The sequence below is a fragment of the Chaetodon trifascialis genome, chromosome 4, assembly GCF_039877785.1.
Source record: "Chaetodon trifascialis isolate fChaTrf1 chromosome 4, fChaTrf1.hap1, whole genome shotgun sequence".
NCBI lineage: Eukaryota > Metazoa > Chordata > Actinopteri > Chaetodontiformes > Chaetodontidae > Chaetodon > Chaetodon trifascialis.
Window position 1 is genome coordinate 19,098,866 of NC_092059.1, and position 20,157 is coordinate 19,119,022.

At 42.8% G+C, this 20,157-nt stretch overlaps 1 protein-coding gene across 2 annotated transcripts; it reads left to right on the plus strand.

Annotated features, from left to right (window-relative positions):
• The first annotated feature begins 837 nt into the window (after window positions 1–837).
• On the plus strand, window positions 838–19,277 carry swt1 (SWT1 RNA endoribonuclease homolog). 2 transcript variants are annotated; one of them, XM_070960997.1, is made up of 17 exons: window positions 838–968; window positions 1,410–1,479; window positions 2,036–2,109; window positions 2,219–3,239; window positions 3,441–3,570; window positions 3,768–3,869; window positions 4,234–4,419; window positions 5,589–5,682; window positions 6,211–6,431; window positions 6,754–6,878; window positions 7,080–7,227; window positions 9,302–9,441; window positions 9,665–9,801; window positions 11,019–11,165; window positions 14,832–14,898; window positions 15,037–15,104; window positions 19,110–19,277. In XM_070960997.1, the coding sequence occupies exons 2-17, from the start codon at window positions 1,414–1,416 to the stop codon at window positions 19,213–19,215; spliced, it is 2,832 nt and encodes a 943-aa protein (XP_070817098.1). In that variant the 5' UTR covers window positions 838–968; window positions 1,410–1,413; the 3' UTR covers window positions 19,216–19,277. The 2 variants fall into 2 exon arrangements, with proteins under 2 accessions (XP_070817098.1, XP_070817099.1); XM_070960998.1 differs by having other exon boundaries at window positions 841–968; window positions 7,080–7,218; window positions 19,110–19,223.
• The last annotated feature ends 880 nt before the right edge of the window (window positions 19,278–20,157 follow it).

A 20,157-nucleotide genomic window follows, 5' to 3' on the forward strand; every position in this document is an offset into this window, starting at 1 on the left:
CTACAGAACACATCACATGCATTGTTGGAAATGTAATTCAGAGAGAGACACTATATTATGTTATAATTATGTTATTATTTAGTAGTTAGATTATTATTTAATTATGTTATAATTAGGTTCTATTTTACTCACTGTGAATTATTTCCTTTTTCTTTGTATTCATGTATTTTTTTGTACTCATGTGAACCTGCAAATCATACTCCTTAGTTTGAACACTGTGACATTCTACTTGATAAGACGGACACCAGATGTGCCCACAGAATCTTCTCTAATCTGTCAAGGTCAAGTCTGTCTCGTTAGATACACGCTTTGAAACCAACACACACATCTTTTGTATTATATTTCAGTTAGTTTACGTGAACTTTGGTTTGCCTGTTCACGTCAGAGATAACTGGCCAATGAGTGATCGCATGTAAGTTCAACCTCTATACAGGGTGAGTGCCAGCCCAAAAAGATAAAATGTGTATACACCCGGAAGTCGGGGCTTGTTCTGACAGAGATCCTGCGAGAGCTGTGTCACTTCGAGCCCAGCGCTGCCTTGCTTTACCTGTGACCTGAATAAACTTCACATCTGTGAACTTAAGATTTCTCCTGTCTTGTTCTAGGGCTTCCAGGAAAAGAATCGGGCAAACAAAATATAGTAGGCTACATGAGGTAGGGCAGGAATGGAGTTAAGAATCACAACTGAGCACAGGACAGGACTGTCAGAATGACATTTAATTTTTTTGTTGCTTGTTTTGTTTTGTTCTGTTTTTCTACAGCCCAATCAGAATTCAGATACACCTTGAATCTGCGCCCTCCCATCCAGTAGGTGGCGAACCGCTTTTTTCAAGCGAAAGCAGAAGAAGAAACGGCTGTTTTGGAAACCTGTCGGCGCAAGGTTCTCTGCCTGACTTGGCTGGGAATTACACATTTAATCCTACAAGGTGTGCTTAATTCATCGGAATTAATCTACGTGAACGTTTCAGGTAACAAAACAGTCTGTTCGCCTGTACTGTCAGGACTTTTCACGGTGTTTCTCATCAGCTAGCCTTAGCGTTAGCTTAAACTTTAACGTTGGCCTTTGGTTGAGTGTCCAGTGTTATGTGGCTAATAAGCAGCTCAACACTTCATATTATGTAATATTATCGTAGGAATTAGTTTGATATAGATTTGCTAAAACGTTAGATGCAGTCATGTTTGTGTCATTGTAGTCGCCTGTGTTGATCCGAGTTTGTGGGACACTATGAAAATACAGGTGACAGACTTGTAGACATCATTCAATGTCAAGTCATATCTCCATTATATTTTCTCCGTCTCTCAGTAAGACTCGTTTACATCTGTATGGTGTCTTCTTAAAGATCAAAATAGTTTTGATCATGGTTGGACATAGTCACTGATGACCGTGTTTGTTCATCAAAACCTTATAGGAAAATGGGTAAACAGCCAATGAAGAGGAAGCACAGCGACTCGTTAACATCAAGTGACGACGATGAGAAGGTAAGGAGGAAATTAGGAGTGTTTACATCCGATGTTAGGGGACGGTACGGAAGCCCTGAGGGGCGAGGGAGACAAAAAAGTCTGCTCTAAATTGTTTTCTGTCCTGTGTGTATGACGTCAACTCTTATTTCAATCTGTGTTAATTCATAACACAATATGAATATATATTGTGATATAATGTAACCTAAATTTGTCTGTTTTTTTCTGGAATGTTTTGGATGTTTTATTGCTTTCACGTCATCACACATTAATCTGACAGTTATTTCTTTCAATCAGTCAATTTTGTTGAATTGTCAGAAAATACAAAAAAAAAATTCACCACAACCAAAAGTGACGTATTCATATTGCCTTTTTTGTCCGAAACATTTGAAAAGCTGAAAAACATTTGGAATTTTTGCCTGGAAACCTACTAAAACTAAATTGTCTAAATTTCAGCTCTAGTCTCACTGTATATTTTGTCTAATTGGCCCTAACTGTTTGTCAGCACACACTTCCTCTGTACTCTTAACAAACTGTTCACAAGAGAGTTTCCCTCATTTTCTGTTCATTTTCTCAGGGATCCAAGAAACGAGATGCTACCAAAGACTGCCAAAGTGCCAAAAGGAAGCAAGACGTGAACAGTCAGGGAAGGTTAGACACAGTATACTTGACCTTTACAACAAATTAATGTGAAGCTGATTCATTAATTGATGTTTTTAATGATCTCAGAATGGATATTTTTCTGTTCTTCTACATGTAGCTGTGCAGAAAAAAGGGAAAATTGTGCTTTTCCTACCATTAACGGCGTCTCCCAAAGCACCCATCAGATCAAAAAGCCTCTACTGGCAAAAAAACAAGCAACAGACCATGAAACCAGAACAGAAAATGTCTCTGTGCCATTCCATGGGGGACATTGCTCTAGTAAAGCAAAACATTGTATTTCAGGGACATATTACACTGCCAGAGGGAATAAGACTGTGGAAAGAGGATCCTCAAAGCCCTTTAACACCAGCAACGCAGTTACTCAGAGAAAAGAGGAGACGTCTAAAGGCAAGAGACATGAAAAGTCTTCCCAGAGGAGCTCAAACACATTAGAAAAGCAGCTAATGAGTCCCAGTCTGGTTTCTGCTGAGCAGAAAGCACATGCACATAATGTACCCAGCAGAAGGTGTAGAGCTGAGAGGCCACAAAGGACTGGAAAAGACAGCAAGACCATCAAATCCAGGGAACCGAGCAAGACCTCCTACACCTGCAAGGATTCTGTATGGCAGAAGAGAGGGGAGGTGGCCAAGCAGAAGCACCAGCAGCATCTAGAAGACAAGTTGAAGGCACGAGCAAAAACTCCTGCATCTACCACAAAGCAGCCTTCCGCTTCAGGCAAGCACACTACCTCAGTCAGTAGCTCACATACGATGAAGAACGTTACATCAGTCCCACAGAATGTCAAATTAGAGTCACACAAGACGGCAAAGTCATCATCTGCTCAGCAACAAACATGTCCAGTCGCATCACCACTGCCTGCTGATTTTAAGATACCAAAAATAGTTCCGCCAAGGCCAGTAGGTTGCGCCGGTGATGGTAGTGATGCTATTACTGCAACCAGAAATCTCAAACATGAGTCTGAACTTTCAAAAACTGGGCCCACAATAAGCAGCTCCAAGCTGGGATCTGTCCGACAAGCTCACGGCAGTTCGGATGCTGCTCATAGTGTGTCACCTGAAGGAGAAGATGAGAGGTCATCTTTGTCAGGCTGCCTCCCAGATGAGCCATGGTGTGACCAGGTAATAAAAAGCATCATTTGTTCAATCTGAGCAAGTCAGTGTTTCACATTTATTGCTTTTCTTTAATGAAACGATTTTCTAATGGAAACATTTTGTCTCATATAATAACAATACATCACTATTTTATTGTTGCAGTGGCTCAGAATAGCAGAGAGGATGTTTGTATTTTGTTTTGTTTTTTTAAAGTCTGTTTTTCTGTAGATGCAAGTGGTTGAAGAGCTTCACCTTGCCCGCTCTGAGAAGAGACTGGAAGTGAAGGTGATGCAGAGCTATGGGGAACTCACCTGTATGGACATAGTCCCTCCAGAAGAGGGAGCTGCAGGCACACAGTGTAAGTTTTATTGTTTTCCTTGGAGATAGTAACTTGGAAACACTCGATAATTTGCACATTTCTAAGTGTAAAATCTAAACTGTTTGTGAAATGCAGCCTCAAATGACCACATGGAGGCACTAAACTAGGCTCAAACTGTTTAGTTTGATTTACATGAAACGGATCATTTCAAACTGAACGTTTTTCCCTTTTTACAGGTGAACAGCCCCCTCGCAATCACCTAATCCTCGTTTTGGACACCAACATTCTTCTCAGCCACCTGGATTATGTGAAAAAGTTAGAGTCTCACGGCCTTGGAGGTGTTTGAAGTGATTTTAATACTTGATGTTTTTTGCCGAGTGATTTACGCCTGTTTCATAAACGAAGCCTCTTGTTTCGTTTTATGTTTGCTGTCATGTGCTGCCCTTGCATTTTCCCGACCATTTTAATTACATGAGTTTTCTTTTGGTCAAGTTCTGATACAATAGCCGTAGCACACTGTGCAGCAGGAGACCATGTTGACAAACATCATAATGAGACATGATGATTTAAAAAAACGTAATCCTGAGAATATTTAAAATCTAATTTCCACATTTTTGAGATTGACTTCTCACCACCATGAAATGCACTGACGATATATGGATTCACTGCTGCTTGCTTTCTCCTCACTTCATGTTCTTTTAGCCGTGGGCTTCCCTGTAGTCCTGATCCCCTGGGTGGTGCTTCAGGAGATGGATTCCCTGAAGAAAAACCTGTCGGGTTCTGTGGCACACCTTGCCGTTCATGCCATCTCGTATATTTACAACTCTTTGAAGAGCAGGAAACCTCACATCTGGGGGCAGTCCATGCAGCAGGCCGCCAAGAGCAGAAGTGAGTGCTGATTTAAGGAGAATGTGGGGATTTGCAGTGCATTTCAAGGAATTTATTACAATCAAGGACGGAACCTAAATGCTAATGGTGTTTACTGTCTCCTTAACCTGTCTGAAAGCCTGTATGAGAGCTCTACTGGGAACTGTTGGGTGTTATCTTAGACAAAAACATGAAGGCTGAGCAGGTGAATATAAATGTCACTGTTGGTTACAAAAGAGCACACATAAACATCACAGGAATTACAGACAAAACAGTAAGCACTGAAGGGGAAAGCTCTCTTTTCATCACAATAGAATCATCTTAAGAGTAGAATAAGCTATCATATCAACACTCCTGTCCCTGTGGGACTTCTGCCTGTGTGAGCTTTGTTAGGGCCTGCTCATTGACTTCTAAATGATTATATTAAGATGAGTTTACATGATTTATTTTGGTGGTGTGTTGTTGAGCAGGCCCTTTCTCTCGTTTACAGTATAGTGTTTGAGGTGTGGGAGCTGACAGCCTGTCATTCCATGAATTGGTCAGTGCTTGACATGTATGCACTGCATAAATGGTCAGCACCTATATAGGACTTCTCTACCTAAGCAGACTTTGTCTTTCATTCACACGCACACACACACACACACACACACACACACACACACACACACACACACGCACCAATAGCAACAGATGCCTAAGGACACTTTAACAGGTGGACAGCAATTAGTGTCCCACTTTACCTCCTGAGTTACAGCCGCCCAACACTAACACAAACACTAGGTGGCAGTAACAGCAAGCTGGTCTGCAGAATTCATCATCTTAACACACTGTGTGCATCTCAAGGACAGGTTTCACCCATGCATGGCTAACCCACTTCTTAGCTGCTTCTGCTACAGACCAGGCGTTCATTTCTCACCAGTGGTTTTAGTACCTCCTCAAAAAGATGTGCAATAAATGTAATTTTGTTTACTATTTCTATGTATAGACCTAAAATCTCCATATCCCTTTCTTCATCTTTGAATCTTCATCCTCGTCTTTAAAAGAAAAAAAGACATGCTACGCTCTGTTGCACATTACGGTAACACGCTTACCACTGAATTAACCATGCCTCTCATCCTTATTATGTCTCTCACTCTTGTCTTCCTCTTCCTCTCCCTTCCTCATTTGTCTTTGCACTTCCTTGTCCCCAGATGGTCTGAATGCTGAGAATAATGATGACAGAGTGCTGCAGTGCTGTCTGCAATACCAGAGTCTGTACCCAGATTGTGCTCTCATCCTATGCACGTGAGTTCCCCCTCCCCCTACGATCTGCTGCTGCTGCTGCTGCTGCTGCTGCTGCTGCTGCAGAGTGTGTGTCCTCTGCAAATAATGCACATGCATGTGACTGTGAGCGGGTCCAGCCAGATAGTTCCAGTTGGGATGAAAGAAAGAGAGGGCCAGACAGAGTAATTGAGCAAGAATAGAAGTGCTGAGCAGGGAATTCTGAGTTTAGTTCAGGGATTTTTTTGGCTTACGTAGTGGAGTGGAGTGGAGTTGTGCTATTGTATTGTTTCACTTTATTTTTCCTTGTGACCCATTTCTTTGTCTGCCACTATTTCCAGACGCTGTTACTGATGATTTTACTAAATTGAAGGAGAAATTGTGCAGACGTTGAATTACTCATATACTTCTGTATTCTGTGTTACTCACCGATCCTCCCACCCCGGGCTGCTGTAAAATAGATGTGACTGAGTTATCTTAATGTTGCATTGTGTTATCATTGCCATATAGAGCCTGATTAAAAAAGCATGTTATTTCCTCTTTCCTCTCTAGTAATGATAAGAACCTGTGCAGTAAGGCCCTCCTGAGTGGGGTGAGGGCCTTCAGCAAGAATGACTTGGAGGCAGAGTTTGGGAAATACAGACATGGCTTTGAAAACATTAAGCCTCACATCACCCCTCAGGTCTCATCACCAGTGCTGAGCACGAACTACACATCAGTCCAGCCACACAGGCAAGAGAGTACAGGCCTTTCTGTAGGACTCGGAGAGAAAGGTGAGCCAGGGATTAATGTGTTCTTCTTGCAAAACAGGAAATTACTTGGCACATTGCGTCATCGTCTGACAGTTAACTGCACATACCGTCCATGCACTCTCCATATCTGTCCACCCCTTCCAGTTTTCCTGTTTGCTTCACTTTAGGCGGCATTTTAACAGTTGTAACAAACTGACAGCTAACCCACACACACTCAGGGGACAGTTAGTTTGCTGCACATACATGCTGGTTTTGTTGTGTCAAGTATAGCTGCTGTCCTGCATTATGTGTTTATTTTGTGTCTCTGCTCATATACAATACGTATGTATGTAACTGATCACAGATGACAAGCAGCTGAGCAAGTGGCACAGTGGATGCATTTCTCAGCTACAAGACTGCCTGCAAGAGGTGCTGTCTGATGTGTTGGAGGCTGAGATGAAGGCTGCTTATGACGACCTCTGGCTAGAGGTATAACGGAGTTTTGGGATTTCATTTTCTGTTTAGACTATATTTTAATTCCTGTAAACATGGAGAACTAATTTCTTGGTCATTTTAGATCAGATTTTTTGGGGGAAAATTCATGGATCAGATCTCTTTTGTGTGCTAAGGGGAGTCTGGGTAACAGACACACTGTTCATGTTTGCTCTTCACTGTGTTTTCTTTTAACAGATAGTTTATCTAAAACCACCCTGGACTCTTCGTGATGTCCTGCTCTGTTTGCAAAAGCACTGGATTGCTGTCTTTGGGCAAATTGTCCCACGCAAGAAGCTGCAGACTGTTGTAAATCTCATCAAATTCTTCAACTCAGGTATTGCATGTAGGTCAAAGTATTATTATGTATTTCAGTGATTTCCAGCAGTCTTCTAATGAAGACACATTTTTAAAATGTTTTGTTCTTATGAACAACAACAGGCTTTTTTAACTGTTTATTTATATCTTCCCTCAGTTACAGATTTCCAGTACAGTCTTGTTTTTTGTCTGAAATTTTGTTGTAGTTGACCTAAACACATAAAAATTATATATAGATGTGGAATAATAGTTATAAAAAGTGAAAATTGAAAAAGATAATACATAAAAACAGATAACAGTGGACTGTCTGGGCAGGTAGATGTGTCGAAATATAGGTCACTGTAAACAGTCTTGTCTGTCTTGGCCATTGTCCAGACACAGCAGCACTCAGTGTTTGGTTGTATAATAACTTTAGAAACATAACCAAGTAGCTCAGAAACTAGTACAAAAATGAATATGCAACTCAGTGATGCCACGTTGTTCAGACAGCCAAACCAAGTCAGTTGAGAAATCAGCTCTTCTTTATAGCTGTGTGATTTCTGTGACTCACACTGTTTGCAGTCCATAAACTCTAAGTCCTCGACGTGTTAACCTCTTAAATTGCCATATTGCCTGTTCGTAGGATTTGTGAAAGCTTGATAACTGTGTGTAGTGTCGATGAAATCAATTGATGGCAGTTTCTGAGGAGCTCATTTCATTTTGATTTGAAAAAGCTATAGTGATACTCTGTGAGACACAAGAGCAGAAATATTCATGTGTGAAAACAGCCAAGCTCAGCTCCTCGAGGTGCCTGAATGCAAAGATATTCTGTGTTCTGCTGACAGTGGTGTTGAGGCACTGAGTCATCCCCCAGATAACAGCCTTACTCCACTTGGTGTGACGCTGTCTGCCCTGCACTGCGCTAGAACCCTACAGAACTACATAAAGAATCAGGTCATCTGCTAAAACGGGACGCTCAAATGTGTGTCAGAAAGATGCTGAGTTGCCCACTGCAGCGCTTCGTGCTCTGGATCTAATTACATTATGCTTACAGTGCTGTGTGTGTTTGTGTGTGTGTGTGCGTGTGTGTGTCCAGTCTCTCTCCGTCCACCTGTGAGGGGCTGACTGCTACAGCAGTGGCACAATACTTTTTAATCCATCCAAGAATGTTAATAGCTAAAACAATGGAGTTTTGCCCTTGCTCTGTGTATCCTCGATACACAAGTGTGATTTCGGATTTCTTGGTACCACGCAGCCTGGCTCTGTGCCAAAACTGTGAGAGTAGGACGAGGAGGAGGAGGTGGAGGAGGAGGAGGAGGACGAGGAGGAGGAGGAGGAGGAAGGGAAGGAGGGATAAACTGTATGTGAGGCTAAGAACAAAATCTAAGAGTGGAAAAGTACTGCATGCAATTTCCTGCTCTCTCTCTTGAGCAGGCGGTGAGTGTGTTGCTATACTTATGAGGTCAGGCCTTTTACAGCCTTCTAGAAAGTGACCAAAGCTGCATTTTAGGGCGAGAGTTGGATTTGCTTCAAGTCAAGCTAAGTCATGGTTAGGATGGCGTCGCCTGTCATGGGGCCCAGTAAATTTATGACAGCACAGCCTGACAGGTCTGAACATCATGTAATGCTCGCCCAGCGTTTGGCACATTTTACTGTTTATTGATGCCTGCTCAGGTGACAGTCAGGGTCATGTATGGGTATGTGTGTGTTATGGTAAGGCACCAGGGAATTGATGTTTGTCTATAAAATGTCCTTTCAATCACTCAGTATAGCAAAATAACATCATGCAGTGTGGTGTGTACAGGGTTTTGCAAGTCTCAGAACAGAGCTGGACATAAGACACGCCCAAAAGCTCACAGTCTCAGTCTGAGCTGGCTCGTTTTTGGCCACAGTGTCTCACTGCTTGGCTGTTTTTTTGTTTTTTGTTTTTTTTTTCCGTCTTTGTATTCATAACAGTCCTTCTCACAAGGTTACACACACAAAACATCCCCTCTTGAAAAAGGTGTTTGCTGTTCAAGCAGCACCTCTTCCCTTTAGCTGGCTGAGTGTATTGCATGTCCACCTTCGTGTGCATCTGTCTGCACACATGTGATGGCCCACATGTATCTCTCGTGTTTATTCAGGTAAAACAGTGGACTGTAGCGCTATCGAAGAAGCCCTCCAAGAAGCTAAGGAGCTTGTGAAAGCATTTGAGAAAAGTTCAAGCCGTGTTCCCAGTGCCCTCGCCCGAATGGACAACATGTTCAATAAGGAAGAGCCGCAGGTCAGCCAGGAGCGAGTTTGATCTGCAGTGTGTGAATTGTGCTGGTTTGGAAGCACAGAGATGCACAAACGTATTTTATATATATAATACACATTATACATAATGATGTTTTTCCAGTGTGTATAAGACTAAAATCTGTGTGTGTGTGTGTGTGTGTGTGTGTGTGTGTGTGTGTGTGTGTGTGTGTGTGTGTGTGTGTGTGTGTGTGTGTGTGTGTGTGTAGGGAGAACCACCTGCCTGTGATGTTGTCATGAGTGATTATGATGATGAGGAAGACAAACAGCCCATGTCTGTCCAGTTCTCTCACCAGGAAGTGTGGACCCTGTTTGAGAACATGTGGTCTAATGTGGTTCAGATAAGGTGGGTGGAACAGGGATCAGATTGGTCAGACTGCAGAGAAGCACTGAGGTTGATCAACAGTTGTTACGAGGGAAGCTCCTAATGACTGATTACCCTGAAGAAGATTAAACACAAGTTTAAACTTAGTCTGTCTGACCAGACCAAATAGGAGAAATTCTGGTCAAGTGTTCCCTGTCTTTTTGGACCCTGTTGTCCCTCATTTTTGTGTCTAATGGGGACACCAATTGGTCCAGTGTTGAGCAGCCAGCTACTGCGAAATGGGCTGCAATCTAATCCCTCCAAGCGTTTGCACGCCGTCAAAATACTTCCACAAAAAGTGCTTGTTTTTGTCGCTGACAGACTCAGATTGTTATTCTAAGTGTCTGATAGCATCATGGGAAGGATCCCTACAGAGAAAGGGCTTTTTGTTAAAGGCTAAGTTGCTTTTACTGTAGTTTAGCCAGAAAACAGCTGTTAAATCACGCTCACCAAAGCCACCAGACTCCATTTACAGAAACGGGAATTTTACCGTCATAAAACACACTTCACTCAGCTCGACAGAAACAAAACTCACCAAAAGCGTCTGGGATCTTTTCCAACAATCACCACCTCTGGTTTGGTCAAAATAAACCGTTAATTCACTGAATCATGAGAGGAGCGAGAGAGGGCAGACAGCGAGGGGAAGCGGCGTGTAGAGCTGGAGTATTTTCACATGTGACTCAGGAATTATTTTCTCTGCACATTATGAATGGAGAGATTTAAATATTGGACTTCAACTGATTTTCACTGTAACAACTGGATAATAGAAAGCCTACTGTGCGTTATGAACACAGCATCCTGTAACCTAAATATGCACATTGATAAAATAATAAGTTGAACAAACTATTGTTTCTGGTGCCGACTAGCAAGGGTAGCAGTGTTTAATCAACTGGTCTACTCATCAAGCTTTTTACGGATTTTCACTAAAAATGCCTTGATTATATTTAACGGCACAAAGCACTTTGTTTCCTCCTGAACTTTTATATCATCTTATACTCAAATGTTGTTGTGTCTTCTGCAATGAGACTCCATTCTGTACAGTGAACTAGGCCTCTCCCAACAGTGCAGAAGACCCTTCTGCCAATAAACTAGAGGGAATTTGCAGGAACAACACTTTGGAGGTTGTTTATTTTGGTATTTCTTTTGTTTTTTCTTCCACCCCGCTGATCCCAAGCTCTTTTTTTTCTGTCATGTGTCAGCGGGGAAGTGTTCAGAGCACTGGGCTTTGACCTTGTCACCAGACAGAGCGCTCAGCCAGTGGGAGGTCCTCCGCCACCACAGGATGCCTTGGTCTGTTTGCACAATCTGTCCTCCATGGTCTCACAGCTGCTCCAAGCCCTGAGCAGGTAACTCGGCCCATTCATATCACTGCTGTCAGTCTGCACATAGCACCAGACACTCTGCCTCTCTGCCTGTAAGCCGCTACGCTCTCTGTGTCAAGTTTGTATTCGGCCTACTCACTTTGGTCACGAGGTGATACTTAATGTTTTCGTAGTAACAATGAATCACATGATACCTTGTGGGGGGGGTCGCTTGTGGTGATGAAATCAAATGAATTATCACCTGCCTCTGCAGTTCCCCTCAGCTCATTGTTTTGTTTTCCAACCAGCAGTTTTGCTGTTTTGTTCCACTCGCTGCTGTCATAGTGACATTTTAGGCTGCAGACAGCAGCCGTAAAATTGGAATTATTCTCGTTATTTTGCGGAGCGTCTTGGCGCTTTGTTATTGCTTTTGTGATATCCAAACCACATCCATCCATATCATTGACCTCATTGCCTTTTTTGTCAACAGTTTTGTCAGCTTTGGAGTATAATACACTTTATTCTAAAGCATGGCTGTGAAAAACAAACTGGGTGTAGATTAAGATGGAGCAGCAAGTTAGTGTGGGCAGAGAGGGCGAACACATGTTTCTGCAACTTGTGCTCTGCTTGTTTAACAGGTTTTTGAGAAATTGATCAGACTGTCTCCCTTTTGTTGCACTTATAGATTGAGAGCGCTGTTGACTCTATATTGTCCAGCCCTACTGCACACTACCTGCCCAGTTAGCGACTACCTGGTGAACATAGTGGAACAGCTAGCAGCTAAAGAACCAGATATTTGGCTGAGAGCAAAAAACACAGAAAAAGCAGAGCAGTTATTTGACTTGCACTGGCCAAGAGGCCAGAAACACAACTCCGAATACATAATAGTGCTGCCGGATGTGTAAATAAGCAACTGTCAAAATAAAAGGCGATGACTTGTCAGTGTTGTTTACGCAGCTTCTTACTGCGGTTTTAAAGTTTGAAAATGGACAACCACTTTCAGTTGCATCTGTTCCCTCCGTACAAAACTTGGCCTTGATTAGCATAGTGAAAACTGCATCCATATACAGTGCTGTAGACTTGGTCCTTGCTGGGCCATGCATTGCAGTTTTAATGTGTTTATGGGGCCTGGGAATAAATTGAAGTCTAGAAGGAGGTTTTTGAGCAGGCACCTCCTCTTGCAACACCCTGCATGCCTATTGTGTCACCCCCACTTGTCTTTCTTTGTAAACGCCTCTGACATAACCTCCCTCATTCCTTCATAGGTGTGCCTTACCCGTGTGCATGTGTGTAGCATGCTTTCGTAGCTCTTGGCATGTAGAGTTGGTCAGGCTGTAATCTGCTTGACCTTGTAGCTTTGCCTTATCACCTTTCCCATGACGCAGCAGCAGACAGCTCCACACTGGAACGCTTTATTTTCTGACAGCGCCTTTGAGAAGGAATATGCCAACAGCTATCCTCTCATAGGCTTCAACAGTGTAGACCTGGGCCTGCTGTGGCGTCTGAAAATATTGGTACTTGCATACTTTTCCCAGTGATTTGAACACATCATCCATCAGTCGCAGTGGTAATCACAACAGGGCAAGAAGCTGAGTTGATCTTTGGTTGAGTTTAATGAGGAATTTCCACCATAAAGAGTTGATATTGTTGCAAGATGAGTTATCAGCGGAGCTCTTGTTGGATTTTGTGCTCATCGTCTATCTTCTTTGGTGATGCATGTTTCTCAGGCTGACGTCAGTCGCATACTTTAACCTTTGGGTCATTGATGAGTCACACTGCCGTCATGGCAGATGCAAGAAAACATCCCACAATTCAGAACGTGTCAGCTGACTTAATATAATCTAAATACTTAAGAAAGATGGCTAGACTTCAGTAATCTGGCTACTCGAGGCAGCTGTTCTTCACACTCTCTTTTGTTCTCTCACTTACATCTCTCAGATATAAAACCTCCCAACATCTCACAGACATGTGGTCCAGTCAGGCGGTACACGTTCACAGTGACATTTGGGCCTCTTTGAAGGCATAGGAAAATAAACTCCTGACATCCAAAGGGCAAAGTGTCTGTTGATCTCTGTTTCATCCAGGTGTCACTCTGAACTCCTGCTTTCTCTTGCTCAATGAAACCAGCACAGACTTTCCCTTTGATATGCTCCTGAAAATCAATTTGAAGTGATGTAACCATGAAATAAACAATAAATTGACACTTTCAATTAAAGTTGAAATCAGGACACGCTCAGTACATGAACCACGACATGTTCATACAGAAAGCACGTGACAGTGCAGAGCCTGTACAATCGTTGAAAACAATAATGATTTAATAACAAGACACGGTTGTTTTAAGATGCTTAACCTGCAGAAAAATGGTGCTTAAGTCGAGCAGTGTATTCTCAGCTCGGTGGCTATAAAACTGGCAAAACAGGGCTCTCAGATCATAAGGCACTAAACTCCTGAGTATCCCAAGTGCACTTCATTACCACTTAAGCCCTCTAGGCCTCTGTAGCTCCCCTGTTTATTGTGTTTGCCATACAGTATTTGACTAATCGGGTGGTTCTTTATTGCTAGGTGTTGTGTTAGATCTGAACGGTGTGCCTTTTGATTCGATGCGTTTAGCGAATCAGGAGATGTTATCTATCATTTCCTGTTGACAGTGTCGTGTTGCATACAGCATGCCTGTAGCTGCTGAAGTAGGTTGTTGTGTGATATTAATCAACCTGAAGAGGAGCAGTGTCCTCAAACAGGCATTTATATTTTATTGTTTTGCATTTGTTAAAGCTAAGCATGGTTTCATTGCTTTCTTCTGATTGGTTAAAATGTACAGGCTTGTCTGTGCTCGTTGGGTGATTTAGTTGAAGCTCTGGAGCCTTGAGAGCACACTGGTCTCTGACCGTGCTAATATATGTTTACGCTCTCGCTGCGCTTCCTGTGCTTATCAAACTTGTCTACGCTTTAAGTATTTTGTTAACCTTTTTTGTGAACTCGAAAGCATCAGTGGGCATCTTCAAGAAATGAATGGAGCCGCTCTAACAGATGCCTCTGCAGTCGTCTTTTAGAATAAGCCTTGTAGCACAATGCTACATTTCTTCACTGCGGACACTTTGTGTGCACATCTTTGCACTTATCTATGTACATGCATGTGTGTGCTGGGCTGCTGAAGCACAGTTGCCTAGGAGACAGCTAGACTCATTTTCACATGTTTGAGCAGAGCTATGACTCACTCCATGCAGGCTCTCTCTCTCTCTCTCTCTCTCTCTCTCTCTCTCTCTCTCTCCCTCATTTTTCTCCTTCTGTGGACACTAGATATGGATAATTTAGGACCCTACTCATTTTCTATTCCTCATTCTTCACTCCTTCGCCGTCATTACTTGCTCTCTTTTTGTCTGCTGATTTGTTTTTTTCCAGGCGCTTCGGGGCATTTCTGTTGGCTATGTGGTGATGGATGGAAGAATAGATTGAAAGCATTCAAATGCTGTGTATTAAAATATGTTGTGGAGCTCTTGTGTTCAGATTGAAGTAGTTCATGTGATTGTATTAGAAGAAATGGTTGAATCTGGAGGGTGGGGGGAGATATTTAACATTTCTGTTGCACTTTCTGAAATGTACTCTTTCAAATGTCTTACTCTGGGGTTCAGAATAAATAGTGATGCTTCAAACTTTTTAAGTTTCACCTGGAGGAGAGATCATCCCTAACGTGTGTGTTTTTGTTCGTCCCAGTGTCGTGTCCTCAGCCCCTGGTTTACAGGAAGTCCAAGCACTGCTCGGCGTCTTCCACTCTAACGCGGTGGGTGCCATTTCACCGTTATTGCAGCAGCATTAGATGGATGCTGTTAATTGAAGTCCTTTGACCTTTCTGCACCGCCGTGGTCTTTGTCATGTTGAGCTCACCTTCATTTTCAGCTGAGCTCACGTTGTGTTTCAGATTCTGAACGTGGATTCCAGATTGACAGCCAATGACCTTCTCGATTGTGTGTCACAACAAGACTACAGGTGGGACGCGCACACACACACACACACACACACACAGTAGCAATAATGATAATATATATTGTTGACACTGAGCATTTAAATGGTGACTTCTGGTGCCACAGCTGGAATCTCAGCAGTCTGAATTATCATGTATGGCAGGCATTCGGTAGCTTTTAGCATCCAGGACAAGCCGAGAATACGTTTTCGTCACTTTCCTCTTGAATTGACCGCATCAAAACTGGAAAAACAAATCCAGCACCACCTCGATTTGACATGCTCCTTCTGAGTTTGATGTGCAGTGACTTTCTTCTGACCAGATATCGCAATCAAACATTCTCAGGAGCTCTGAACTCTTGCGCTCATTGCCCCAGCATGCCCAGACAGGTAGGGGTGTTGTTTTTTCTGGCGTCATGGCTCTTAGTCTATTACAATCGCCCTCCTCATAGATATCCCCAGCAGAGCTCTGACAATAGCGGTGGCCATGTCAACAATCCCAAACAATTGGGCCACTCATTATTGACGAGTCTTTGAGGGAATGCACCGCATTAACCACCAGACTGGCATATAATGGGACTGCTGTGCCCACGTGCAGTCGCCTGGATCACATATCAGTTGTTTTTATCAGCTGTTGAAACACAATGGCGCACACATTGTCTTGTGGGGTCAAGATTTCTGAATTGCTGCTGGAATTCTCTTTCAGGCGGCAGTGTGAAGTAGTGATGAATGTTTAGTCACCAGTCGCCTTTTGTTCAAACCACAGAGGTTAAACATTGCATGGACCGCTCCCACATGAACTCTCATAATCGCTCATCAGGTAAAGGAAGTGGTGAGCGTAGCTGGGATCACAGCTGGAGAGAGTTATGTGTCTCTGAACGCTTGGGTGTTGTGGATTTCATCTAACTTAAACAGTTTATTTCAGCCTGCATTCTGCCTGTATGACAGATGTATGTTTCTACGTATCCAACAGATTATTTTCCATCTATTATGTGTCCTCTTTTAATGCCCTCGCCTGATGACTTCATGACCTCATTGACAATATTGACCTCACTAATACAATGCCTGATTTTAAAGCTCTTTCAATTATTCTCTTCTAGACCAAGAGGAATGAATAATTCAGAACTAGTACTGAGGCCATGGCGTAGCTGTATCGCTAATTTCTGAAGTATGATCACCAGAAAGTCCAATCAGATGAAACCAAAGGCTTATTTAGTATTAAAGACAACATCTGTCGTGTCACTTGGTGGAAGAGCTTTGCGGGCACTTACCGGTCACGTCATCCCGGCTTTTGTAACAACAGGTCACCACTGAAAGATACCGTTAAGCTGACCGTGTTGTGATTGTAAATATTTTATTTGTTACATTCACCGTGAAGTGATGCAGGCCTTTACTTAGTCGGCGCATTATCGGTGGTGTTAAATATTTGATTTCTGCGCTCAGCGCCGTGGTGTGATGTCATGAGTTACATAAGGCCTTCGGGAGGCCGTTGCCAGGAGCGTGTTGGGTCATCAACAGGCAGCACATATAAGAAATGCCAGTTGCCATTTTGCTAACACCTGGCTTCTTTTCACCTGTGGATGACATGCCAGACGGCTGTCAGTGAGACGTGGCTAAGCTGAAATGAGACGAATTGCCTCAGTTGTAAGATATCGCCTCTTGCATTGTACGTATGTGGGTCCGAGCTCTCGTGTTACGTCGGTGTGTAACACGCATATCATTTCTTACTTAATTCGCAGGCTCAGACACACAACCTCAAACACCAGCCTCTTCTCCACATCAGTCACCCCTTAAGCAGAGTCTTATATCCTAATATTTACACATTAGTTTTATGTAACTAAGTCAAACAGCATGACCAGGGGGGAAACACCGTCCTGCTGTTTGACAAAAGTAATCAACCTACAAGGAACAGCACACAGCTGAATGGAAGAAAGCCTCAGGCCTCACATTAGTTCAATTTCTGTTCTTTTTATTCAAATGCACGGCGAAGAGAAATGGCTTTGGGTACGATCAGATCACAGATCGCTTTCAATGAAAAATGGACTCTAGCCGTATTAGAAATAGAGGAGCAGACATTTCTTCCGTCCTCTGTTCCATAATATTACTGAAGTCTAATACTATTTCATCATTATTAATTGGACTGCTCCAAAAAGCCTTTGTAAAAGGCCTTTGTATGTCAAATGTTTTAGACTCAAGCCCAGTGTCACCTTGTTACCATTAACTGGCATTCCTTCATAAGCCGTCTGTGAGGCTGAGTCACGCTCTTCCAAACGAGCATCATGAGGGAAAACTGCCTCAGCCCGAGCTCAAATCTTACTGCACCCTTTGATAATGCGGTTTGTGAAAAGCCGCACTATCAGTACGATTTCAGTGCAAAAGCCATCAGAGTGTAATTGGTGGCGATGAAAGAAGGGAAGCGCTGTTCACGTTAGCTTGTGCTTATTATCAAATCTCATTCAAACAAATGAAGCTAATACTTCTGGATAGCCAGTTAGCAGTGTTCTCAAAAGGTGACCTCCTGCACATCAACATCAGCATCTTAGTTGGGTTGGAGTGTGAATAACTGGAGGTCTTCTGCTCAGCATAACATGATTGGCTTGACAGTAATCAGTTCCGTCATGTAAACATATCATGTGGTTGTTCGTTCAGTGCAAATCGTTGCCGTCTCTGGGGATGTCCATTAAGTACCTGCCGCACACATCCAGGCTGTTATGCAACACAGAAGCAGCGCCGCTCTCCCTCTTTGTGTATACATTGTGGATCGGGGTCAGTGACTCTGTACACTGCTCGTGTGCGTCACCGACTGCGTGTGACTGCATTCAGAGGTTCTTCATGCCGGAGCTCGACACGGCCAGCGTGTCGCGAATGAGCCCGTAGCCGTCGATGCCGACAGGAAGCCTTTCACACAGTCCCTCTGTCTGTGGAGCATGCTGGAATGCAAAACCAGATCACTGGTGGTAGACCAGCACATTCTGGAAGCAGCCTAAACTTGCCATTTCCGCAGGTTATGAAAACACACAGCTGCACTGTTGGATGAAGAAGGGGAAGTGGACGGATGGGTGTAGGGTGCAAACACTGCTCTTTCTTTCCCTCTTCTCTCCCCCGGCAGTTACGTAACGTTCCAATGGAAACAAAGCAGAGGAGGAAACAAACAAGCAACAAGCTGCCTCACTGTCTCCGCTGCTAAGCTGCAGTTGCCAAGGCTGTAGCTGACAGTTGTTTGTGTTCTCGGTGAAGACCTATTGTGTGTTTTCCTTGTGCATTCGTAACTACATGGATGTACGTGTTGTTGTAACCAGAAAAATGTAATTGAGCTGGTGGAAAGTGTTGGTGAATAGCTGCCGTTGAGACCCTTCTGGAAGCTGCAGCAGCCACAGAGGCTCTTTTGTCTGTCGTGGACATTCTGTGCTGAGCATGATCAGCACGCAGAAAGTTCTGTTGTCTGCATAGAGAGGTCTGGGTTCATCCACATAGTACAATGTGAAGTTGTATAATCCTCCACTGGACAGTTTATGGTTAGGGTTCAATGGTTTTGTAGCTCATATGAGGAAATTCCTGGGGTATAAAACACACTGAGCTTAAACCAGGGTAGATAAACTCAAGCAGCAGGCTTTGGCCAGGACATGAGAAGTCACTTCATCAAAACACTGAAATGTGCACAACATGAAACCACATCTCTGTACAGGAGAGTATACCAAGAGTCTTCACACCTTTGACATGAAGCAGTGAGAAATGTGCACATCTGTACATTGGTGAAGCCAAATAATAGCTCCATAAATGCATGAAGAAGAGCAAACGCATCAAGTCAGGATTCAGCGGCAATAAGAAAGTCTTAGTTATCATTTAAGAGGTTAAAATGTGATCTGCTTTGTCAGGATTGTGGAGGTAACATGCAGACAGACTCACAACTGTCCATCTGAGTCCCACACATGTTCAATCTATACAAAGAAAAAGATCCAAATGCAGAAGAAAAACCACTGCTGTTCCAGCTTTGAGACAAATATCTAATGGATCTCCTTACTTTGTTCTCAGGGACAAGCTGAGAGTTGGTTGGAGCAAATTCGTGGAACTAAAAGGGATGCTGGATTGTTGCATTGAGACCACGGGTCAACACACCGCCTTTCCCATGTTGTCCTGATTGGACTGCTGGAGATGTCCTGAATTACTTGATGACTTGAAGTAAAAACTGTAATGTCTGACATCTGTCGACTGGAGCAGTTTGACCTTTTGCATTTGTATACAAATGTTCCTTGTGACACATTAGCCTGAACGAATGGATGTGTGTGTGTGTGTGTGGGGGGGGTGTTTTATATATATATATATATATATATATATATATATATATATATATATATATATATATATATATATATATATATATATATATATATATATATATATATATATATATATATTTTTTTTTTTTTTTTTTTTTTTTTTTAATTTTATTTTATTTTATTTTTTTTCTGTATCTGGCTGTTTTGCAGTACATAGACTTCATCAGGCACCAGTTCCAATCTTCTGTAATATTCCTTCATGTTTTTATATCTGCTGTCAAATCACGGCTCAGCAGTCATGTCTCCTCTTTTTAGCCTTCACAGGATGTTTCATGTTTCTGTTCAGTCACTCTAGAAACATTTCTGCACTTTGAATTTTTTAGTGAAATTAAATAACATTGATTTTCATTAATGTGCAACACTCTTTAAAGTGCTCACCTGGCCCACTGTTGTTTTTTATGACTAGTTAACTGTAACTTTCCTCTTAATTTATGATCGTTCAACTCCACCTCAGCTTCAGGACAGTGTTGGTTTCCAAGTATTTAGTCACCATTTCCTGTAGCACGTGGCGCATGTGCTGCTTTTTTTCCTGTGACGGTCAGGTGTCAGCAGAGATTATCAGAGGCTAATTTGTGAATGAGCACAGGGTGGGGATTTAATAATCTGACTGGGCGTCAGTGATGTCTGGGGTCATGCAGATGCAGCCAGCCCAGCTGGTCCTCTTTCAATACTCCACGAGTGCCTGTCGTCATCGCTTCCTGCTGAGGTCTGTTAGCCAGCTTAGTATAATCTCCCCTAAAAGA

Bases quoted from the DNA above. Each gene is read 5' to 3' on its own strand.
- swt1 (XM_070960997.1), top strand. From the start codon at position 1,414: ATGGGTAAACAGCCAATGAAGAGGAAGCACAGCGACTCGTTAACATCA. The intron at 7,228-9,301 runs GTAGGTCAAAGT...GTGTTTATTCAG, and splicing joins CTTCAACTCAGGTATTGCAT to GTAAAACAGTGGACTGTAGC. The intron at 14,899-15,036 runs GTGGGTGCCATT...GTTGTGTTTCAG, and splicing joins GCGTCTTCCACTCTAACGCG to ATTCTGAACGTGGATTCCAG.